At 55.5% G+C, this 7,500-nt stretch overlaps 1 protein-coding gene across 1 annotated transcript in view; it reads right to left on the reverse strand.

Moving 5' to 3' along the window:
- Nucleotides 1-7,500, reverse strand: part of LOC123724033 (sister chromatid cohesion protein PDS5 homolog A-like) — a 102,724-nt gene that overhangs the window by 25,251 nt on the left and 69,973 nt on the right. Inside the window, 3 exon segments of the mRNA XM_045712830.1 lie at nt 1,706-1,910; nt 4,623-4,746; nt 5,237-5,373. Of these exon segments, the coding sequence (XP_045568786.1) occupies nt 1,706-1,910; nt 4,623-4,746; nt 5,237-5,373 (466 nt within the window).

The following is a 7,500-nucleotide window of genomic DNA, read 5'->3' on the forward strand; positions in this document are numbered from 1 at the left end:
CCGTGGGTCAGGGAGTTGTTGTGTGGTCATGTTACGGTCCGGTTCACTCACCGTGGGTCAGGGGGCTGTTGTGTTACGGTCCGGTTCACTCACCGTGGGCCAGGGGGTTGTTGTGTTACGGTCCGGTTCACTCACCGTGGGCCAGGGGGTTGTTGTGTTACGGTCCGGTTCACTCACCGTGGGCCAGGGGGTTGATGTGTTACGGTCCGGTTCACTCACCGTGGGCCAGGGGGTTGTTGTGTTACGGTCCGGTTCACTCACCGTGGGCCAGAGGGTTGTTGTGTTACGGTCCGGTTCACTCACCGTGGGCCAGAGGGTTGTTGTGTTACGGTCCGGTGCACTCACCGTGTTACGGTCCGGTTCACTCACCGTGGGCCAGGGGGTTGTTGTGTTACGGTCCGGTTCACTCACCGTGGGCCAGGGGGTTGTTGTGTTACGGTCCGGTTCACTCACCGTGGGCCAGGGGGTTGTTGTGATACGGTCCGGTTCACTCACCGTGGGCCAGGGGGTTGTTGTGATACGGTCCGGTTCACTCACCGTGGGCCAGAGGGTTGTTGTGTTACGGTCCGGTTCACTCACCGTGGGCCAGAGGGTTGTTGTGTTACGGTCCGGTTCACTCACCGTGGGCCAGAGGGTTGTTGTGTTACGGTCCGGTGCACTCACCGTGTTACGGTCCGGTTCACTCACCGTGGGCCAGAGGGTTGTTGTGTTACGGTCCGGTTCACTCACCGTGGGCCAGAGGGTTGTTGTGTTACGGTCCGGTGCACTCACCGTGTTACGGTCCGGTTCACTCACCGTGGGCCAGGGGGTTGTTGTGTTACGGTCCGGTTCACTCACCGTGGGCCAGAGGGTTGTTGTGTTACGGTCCGGTGCACTCACCGTGTTACGGTCCGGTTCACTCACCGTGGGCCAGGGGGTTGTTGTGTTACGGTCCGGTTCACTCACCGTGGGCCAGGGGTTGTTGTGTTACGGTCCGGTTCACTCACCGTGGGCCAGGGGGTTGTTGTGTTACGGTCCGGTTCACTCACCGTGGGCCAGAGGGTTGTTGTGTTACGGTCCGGTTCACTCACCGTGGGCCAGAGGGTTGTTGTGTTACGGTCCGGTTCACTCACCGTGGGCCAGAGGGTTGTTGTGTTACGGTCCGGTTCACTCACCGTGGGCCAGAGGGTTGTTGTGTTACGGTCCGGTTCACTCACCGTGGGCCAGGGGTTGTTGTGTTACGGTCCGGTTCACTCACCGTGGGCCAGGGGTTGTTGTGTTACGGTCCGGTGCACTCACCGTGTTACGGTCCGGTTCACTCACCGTGGGCCAGGGGGTTGTTGTGTTACGGTCCGGTTCACTCACCGTGGGCCAGGAGGGTTGTTGTGTTACGGTCCGGTTCACTCACCGTGGGCCAGGGGGTTGTTGTGTTACGGTCCGGTTCACTCACCGTGGGCCAGAGGGTTGTTGTGTTACGGTCCGGTTCACTCACCGTGGGCCAGAGGGTTGTTGTGTTACGGTCCGGTTCACTCACCGTGGGCCAGAGGGTTGTTGTGTTACGGTCCGGTTCACTCACCGTGGGCCAGAGGGTTGTTGTGTTACGGTCCGGTTCACTCACCGTGGGCCAGGGGGTTGTTGTGTTACGGTCCGGTGCACTCACCGTGTTACGGTCCGGTTCACTCACCGTGGGCCAGGGGGTTGTCGTGTTACGGTCCGGTTCACTCACCGTGGGCCAGGGGGTTGTTGCTGATGTATTCCCGTCTAATGCTGATGTTCTTGAGCAGACACTGCCTGGCGTGGGCCCTCCTCTCCTTGACCGGGTCTTTGGCGCACAGCGAGAAGACGGCCAGGTACTCCAACGGGAGGAGCAGCTTCACCAGAGCCAGGTGTAACTTCTGGGCAAAGATCTGACGCACCTGGTAACACTCATCCTACAGGAGACCACAGAACACTTCAACAACGACACGGACACAACAGATCAACAACGACACGGACACAACAGATCAACAACAACAACACAACAGATCAACAACAACAACACAACAGATCAACAACAACAACAGAACAGATCAACAACAACAACAGAACAGAACAACAACAACAACAACAACAGAACAGATCAACAACAACAACAGAACAGATCAACAACAACAACAGAACAGATCAACAACAACAACAGAACAGATCAACAACAACAACAACAGAACAGATCAACAACAACAACAGAACAGATCAACAACAACAACAACAGAACAGATCAACAACAACAACAACAGAACAGATCAACAACAACAACAACAGAACAGATCAACAACAACAGAACACACAGAACAGTCAACACACAAACAAACAGATCAACAGAAACAAACAACAACAGCACAGAAACGTTTCCTAAAGTCCCACCGACAGACAGTCTACAGAAACGTTTCCAAAGTCCCACCCGACAGAAACGTTTCCTAAAGTCCCACCCAGACAGAAACGTTTCCTAAAGTCCCAGCCAGACAGAAACGTTTCCTAAAGTCCCACCCCGACAGAAACGTTTCCTAAAGTCCCACCCAGACAGAAACGTTTCCTAAAGTCCCACCCCGACAGAAACGTTTCCTAAAGTCCACCCCGACAGAAACGTTTCCTAAAGTCCCACCCCGACAGAAACGTTTCCTAAAGTCCCACCCAGACAGAAACGTTTCCTAAAGTCCCACCCAGACAGAAACGTTTCCTAAAGTCCCACCCAGACAGAAACGTTTCCTAAAGTCCCACCCAGACAGAAACGTTTCCTAAAGTCCCACCCCGACAGAAACGTTTCCTAAAGTCCCACCCAGACAGAAACGTTTCCTAAAGTCCCACCCCGACAGAAACGTTTCCTAAAGTCCCACCCAGACAGAAACGTTTCCTAAAGTCCCACCCAGACAGAAACGTTTCCTAAAGTCCCACCCAGACAGAAACGTTTCCTAAAGTCCCACCCAGACAGAAACGTTTCCTAAAGTCCCACCCCGACAGAAACGTTTCCTAAAGTCCCACCCCGACAGAAACGTTTCCTAAAGTTCAACCCCAGACAGAAACGTTTCCTAAAGTCCCACCCTGACAGACGTTAAAGTCCCACCCTGACAGAAACGTTTCCTAAAGTCCCACCCCCAGACAGAAACGTTTCCTAAAGTCCCACCCCGACAGAAACGTTTCCTAAAGTCCCACCCCGACAGACAGTCTTACAGAAACGTTTCCTAAAGTCCCACCCAGACAGAAACGTTTCCTGAAGTCCCACCCAGACAGAAACGTTTCCTAAAGTCCCACCCAGACAGAAACGTTTCCTAAAGTCCCACCCAGACAGAAACGTTTCCTAAAGTCCCACCCAGACAGAAACGTTTCCTAAAGTCCCACCCAGACAGAAACGTTTCCTAAAGTCCCACCCAGACAGAAACGTTTCCTAAAGTCCCACCCAGACAGAAACGTTTCCTAAAGTCCCACCCCCAGACAGAAACGTTTCCTAAAGTCCCACCCAGACAGAAACGTTTCCTAAAGTCCCACCCAGACAGAAACGTTTCCTAAAGTCCCACCCAGACAGAAACGTTTCCTAAAGTCCCACCCAGACAGAAACGTTTCCTAAAGTCCCACCCAGACAGAAACGTTTCCTAAAGTCCCACCCAGACAGAAACGTTTCCTAAAGTCCCACCCAGACAGAAACGTTTCCTAAAGTCCCACCCAGACAGAAACGTTTCCTAAAGTCCCACCCAGACAGAAACGTTTCCTAAAGTCCCACCCAGAACAGAAACGTTTCCTAAAGTCCCACCCAGACAGAAACGTTTCCTAAAGTCCCACCCTGACAGGCAGTCTTACAGAAACGTTTCCTAAAGTCCCACCCAGACAGAAACGTTTCCTAAAGTCCCACCCCGACAGAAACGTTTCCTAAAGTCCCACCCCGACAGAAACGTTTCCTAAAGTCCCACCCCGACAGAAACGTTTCCTAAAGTCCCAACCCAGACAGAAACGTTTCCTAAAGTCCCACCCCGACAGAAACGTTTCCTAAAGTCCCACCCCGACAGACAGTCTTACAGAAACGTTTCCTAAAGTCCCACCCAGACAGAAACGTTTCCTAAAGTCCCACCCAGACAGAAACGTTTCCTAAAGTCCCACCCCGACAGAAACGTTTCCCTAAAGTCCCACCCCGACAGAAACGTTTCCTAAAGTCCCACCCAGACAGAAGCGTTTCCTAAAGTCCCACCCAGACAGAAACGTTTCCTAAAGTCCCACCCCAGACAGAAGCGTTCTAAAGTCCCACCCAGACAGAACGTTTCCTAAAGTCCCACCCCGACAGAAACGTTTCCTAAAGTCCCACCCACAGACAGCTACAGAAACGTTTCCTAAAGTCCCACCCAGACAGAAACGTTTCCTAAAGTCCCACCCGACAGAACGTTTCCTAAAGTCCCACCCAGACAGAACGTTTCCTAAAGTCCCACCCCGACAGAAACGTTTCCTAAAGTCCCACCCAGACAGAAACGTTTCCTAAAGTCCCACCCAGACAGAAACGTTTCCTAAAGTCCCACCCAGACAGAAACGTTTCCTAAAGTCCCACCCAGACAGAAACGTTTCCTAAAGTCCCACCCAGACAGAAACGTTTCCTAAAGTCCCACCCCGACAGACAGTCTTACGTTGATAACCAGCCCACAGAGCTGGAACTGCTCTGGCGTGATGATGTCATGGTAAACCGGTTCCTGGGCCAGCTTCATGATGGCTCCTCCTGCTGCCAGACGCAGACGAGACATGTCCGACTTACTGCGGGAGGAAGAGGAGGAGGAGGAGGAAGATGTGAGTAATGAGCATGAATTAGTATTTTGTAACCTATCCCCCCCCAAAAAAAACAGTTAGCCTGACCGCTAACCAACGACCTCTAATCCCTAACCTTCAACACCTGACCTTCTTCTGTTCTGTGAGGTTCTCCCTCTGAGACCAGCATGGCTGACCTCTGACCTCTGACCTCTACGTACCTGATCTTCTTCTGTTCCGTGAGGTCTCCCTCTCTGAGACCAGCATGGCTGACCTCTGACCTCTACGTACCTGAGCTTCTTCTGTTCCGTGAGGTCTCCCTCTGAGACCAGCATGGCTGACCTTGACAACGAGCTTCTTCTGTTCCGTGAGGTCTCCCTCTGAGACCAGCATGGCTGACCTCTGACCTCTGACCTCTACGTACCTGATCTTCTTCTGTTCCGTGAGGTCTCCCTCTGAGACCAGCATGGCTGACCTCTGACCTCTGACCTCTACGTACCTGATCTTCTTCTGTTCCGTGAGGTCTCCCTCTGAGACCAGCATGGCTGACAGCAGTCTGAGGGTGGAGTTGGCAGATTTAGACTGGTTGTTCTTCATGCCGAGGAGCCAGCGCACCAACAGCTTAATGGCCTGCACCTGGGGAGGAGAGACGGAGAGATCACACAGTATACTACCAACAGCATTCTACTCCTGGATAGATGGGGGAGGGGGGCGAGGGACAGAAAGAGGAGGAGGGCGAGGGACAGAAAGAGGAGGAGGGCGAGGGACGGAAAGAGGAGGAGGGCGAGGGACGGAAAGATGAGGAGGGTGGGGACAGAAAGAGGAGGGCGAGGGACAGAAAGAGGAGGAGGGCGAGGGACAGAAAGAGGAGGAGGGCGAGGGACAGAAAGAGGAGGAGGGCGAGGGACAGAAAGAGGAGGAGGGCGAGGGACAGAAAGAGGAGGAGGCGAGGGACAGAAAGAGGAGGAGGGCGAGGGACAGAAAGAGGAGGAGGGCGAGGGACAGAAAGAGGAGGAGGGCGAGGGACAGAAAGAGGAGGAGGGCGAGGGACAGAAAGAGGAGGAGGGCGAGGGACAGAAAGAGGAGGAGGGCGATGGGACAGAAAGAGGAGGAGGGCGAGGGACAGAAAGAGGAGGAGGGCGAGGGACAGAAAGAGGAGGAGGGCGAGGGACAGAAAGAGGAGGAGGGCGAGGGGACAGAAAGAGGAGGAGGGCGAGGGACAGAAAGAGGAGGAGGGCGAGGGACAGAAAGAGGAGGAGGGCGAGGGACAGAAAGAGGAGGAGGCGAGGGACAGAAAGAGGAGGAGGGCGAGGGACAGAAAGAGGAGGAGGGCGAGGGACAGAAAGAGGAGGAGGGCGAGGGACAGAAAGAGGAGGAGGGCGAGGGACAGAAAGAGGAGGGCGAGGGACAGAAAGAGGAGGAGGGCGAGGGACAGAAAGAGGAGGAGGGCGAGGGACAGAAAGAGGAGGAGGGCGAGGGACAGAAAGAGGAGGAGGGCGAGGGACAGAAAGAGGAGGAGGGCGAGGGACAGAAAGAGGAGGAGGGCGAGGGACAGAAAGAGGAGGAGGGCGAGGGACAGAAAGAGGAGGAGGGCGAGGGACAGAAAGAGGAGGAGGGCGAGGGACAGAAAGAGGAGGAGGGCGAGGGACAGAAAGAGGAGGAGGGCGAGGGACAGAAAGAGGAGGAGGGCGAGGGACAGAAAGAGGAGGAGGGCGAGGGACAGAAAGAGGAGGAGGGCGGGGGACAGAAAGAGGAGGAGGGCGATGGGACAGAAAGAGGAGGAGAGCGAGGGACAGAAAGAGGAGGAGGAGGGCGAGGGACAGAAAGAGGAGGAGGGCGAGGGACAGAAAGAGGAGGAGGGCGAGGGACAGAAAGAGGAGGAGGGCGAGGGACAGAAAGAGGAGGAGGGCGAGGGACAGAAAGAGGAGGGCGAGGGACAGAAAGAGGAGGAGGGCGAGGGACAGAAAGAGGAGGAGGGCGAGGGACAGAAAGAGGAGGAGGGCGAGGGACAGAAAGAGGAGGAGGGCGAGGGACAGAAAGAGGAGGAGGGCGATGGGACAGAAAGAGGAGGAGGGCGAGGGACAGAAAGAGGAGGAGGAGGGCGAGGGACAGAAAGAGGAGGAGGCGAGGGACAGAAAGAGGAGGAGGGCGATGGGACAGAAAGAGGAGGAGGGCGAGGGACAGAAAGAGGAGGGCGAGGGACAGAAAGAGGAGGAGGGCGAGGGACAGAAAGAGGAGGAGGGCGAGGGACAGAAAGAGGAGGAGGGCGATGGGACAGAAAGAGGAGGAGGGCGAGGGACAGAAAGAGGAGGAGGGCGGGGACAGAAAGAGGAGGAGGGCGAGGGACAGAAAGAGGAGGAGGGCGATGGGACAGAAAGAGGAGGAGGGCGAGGGACAGAAAGAGGAGGAGGGCGATGGGACAGAAAGAGGAGGAGGGCGAGGGACAGAAAGAGGAGGAGAGCGAGGGACAGAAAGATGAGGAGGGCGAGGGACAGAAAGAGGAGGAGGGCGAGGTATTGAAAGAGGAGGAGGGCGATGGGACAGAAAGAGGAGGAGGGCGAGGGACAGAAAGAGGAGGAGGGCGAGGGACAGAAAGATGAGGAGGGCGAGGTATTGAAAGAGGAGGAGGGCGAGGGACAGAAAGAGGGCGAGGGACAGAAAGAGGAGGAGGGCGAGGGACAGAAAGAGGAGGAGGGCGGGGACAGAAAGAGGAGGAGGGCGAGGGACAGAAAGATGAGGAGGGCGAGGGACAGAAAGCGAGAG

Source organism: Salmo salar, unplaced genomic scaffold (assembly GCF_905237065.1).
Source record: "Salmo salar unplaced genomic scaffold, Ssal_v3.1, whole genome shotgun sequence".
Taxonomy (NCBI): Eukaryota; Metazoa; Chordata; class Actinopteri; order Salmoniformes; family Salmonidae; genus Salmo; species Salmo salar.